The sequence below is a fragment of the Piliocolobus tephrosceles genome, unplaced genomic scaffold (genome assembly GCF_002776525.5).
Source record: "Piliocolobus tephrosceles isolate RC106 unplaced genomic scaffold, ASM277652v3 unscaffolded_15155, whole genome shotgun sequence".
NCBI classification, from domain to species: Eukaryota; Metazoa; Chordata; class Mammalia; order Primates; family Cercopithecidae; genus Piliocolobus; species Piliocolobus tephrosceles.
Window position 1 is genome coordinate 1 of NW_022296705.1, and position 1,530 is coordinate 1,530.

The window sequence follows — 1,530 nt, forward strand, 5'->3', positions numbered from 1 at the left end:
ATAAAAATATATAAATATATTTATAGTAATTAATAGAGTAATACTATAAAAAGAAAAAAGAAAAAAAATAATATAATTTCACTTATAAACCGACCTTTTTTTTTTCTTTTTTTTTTTCATGTGTATATTAAATCTTTTTAAATTTTAAATCCTACTTCTTCGTATATAATAATTGGGCTTCTTGTCTTTCGATTTTTTCAATATCTTGTTTATCCTGTAATAATTCTTTAAGTCCTTCATTTTCTTTTTCAAAATTGACACCATTTTTTTCAGCATATTTATCGATTTGTTCTCCAAATTTATCATATATAGCAGTGATAACTGGTACTGTGATTTTTTTTGTATCAGGATCTAATTTTTTTGTGGCATCTAAGGTTTTCTGCCTCCATTGATTCAAGTGTTTTTTAATATATTTAATAGCTACTGGTATAACTAACGTAGTAAGCATAATTTTGAAAAATCTTTTCAGTTTATCTTTATGTTTCGCATAAAGTTCTTTCAGTTTTTCCTTAGCATTTGCTTTCAATTTTTTAATATGTTGACCGAATTTACTGTTATTAAATTTTTCCTTTAGCTTTGAGAAAAACTCGTTCTCAATAAATGACAAGTCTTTATTTTGGTAAGAATCAACATCGAAAAGGTCTGCGTCATTCTCAAGAAGAGCTACCAAATGGGTCAATTTATCATTATTAGTATTTGATATTTCGTTTTCAATGTTATCAACTATTTTTGTAGATACAAGATCTATGAATGAATCTAAATGGTTTATCCATTCTGTTGAAACTGATGTGGATACTTTATCAGCAACTGAAAAAAGAAAAAAAAAAAAAAAAAAAAAAAAAAAAAAGAATTATTTTTTTTGATTAATAAAAAAAAAAAAAAAAAAAAAAAAAATATAAAATATAAAATAATTAATTTTATTAAATATTATGATTATATGAAAAGTGTGTAGTAGTTATATAGTGAGTAATTATCAGTATAAATTGTTTATATATATGCATTTGCACACATACACACTTACATTTATACATACAGACACACATACAAACACGTATTTATACACGCACATATATATTCATATACGAACAAACAATGGACACATACAAATACAAAATAATATATATAAATATACATAATCACATTGATATATATGTATATTTGTAATTTGTATTACTTTCAACATAGGAATTAGGGAAGGAACTTACGCTGTTAAGCTGTATAGCTCTTGTTTGAAAAATTAACAAAATTAAAGTAGTAACGTAACAAATGAATGATTTCATTTTGCTTATATTTATACAAAAATTAAATCTTAAAAATGAAAGAAAAAAAAAAAAAAAGACAAAAGATTAATACGTAACTTAAAATTTAAAAATATATTACTTTTAATTACACATGCGAAAAAAATAATAACGCGTGAAATATATAAATGAAAAATAAAATGTTAAAATTGAAAATCAATAAATTTTAAGTAATAAAATTTTATGCTCAAAATATAATTTAACATCAAAAATAAAAATCAATAAATAAATA

The 1,530-nt window shown here is 21.6% G+C and overlaps 1 protein-coding gene across 1 annotated transcript; it reads right to left on the minus strand.

Annotated features, from left to right (window-relative positions):
* Positions 1–70: 70 nt before the first annotated feature.
* LOC111533478 lies at positions 71–1,363 on the minus strand. The gene is made up of 2 exons (XM_023200244.3): positions 1,175–1,363; positions 71–807 (listed from the first exon to the last, which is right to left on the minus strand). The coding sequence occupies exons 1-2, from the start codon at positions 1,278–1,280 to the stop codon at positions 152–154; spliced, it is 762 nt and encodes a 253-aa protein (XP_023056012.1). The 5' UTR covers positions 1,281–1,363; the 3' UTR covers positions 71–151.
* Between the last annotated feature and the right edge of the window lie 167 nt (positions 1,364–1,530).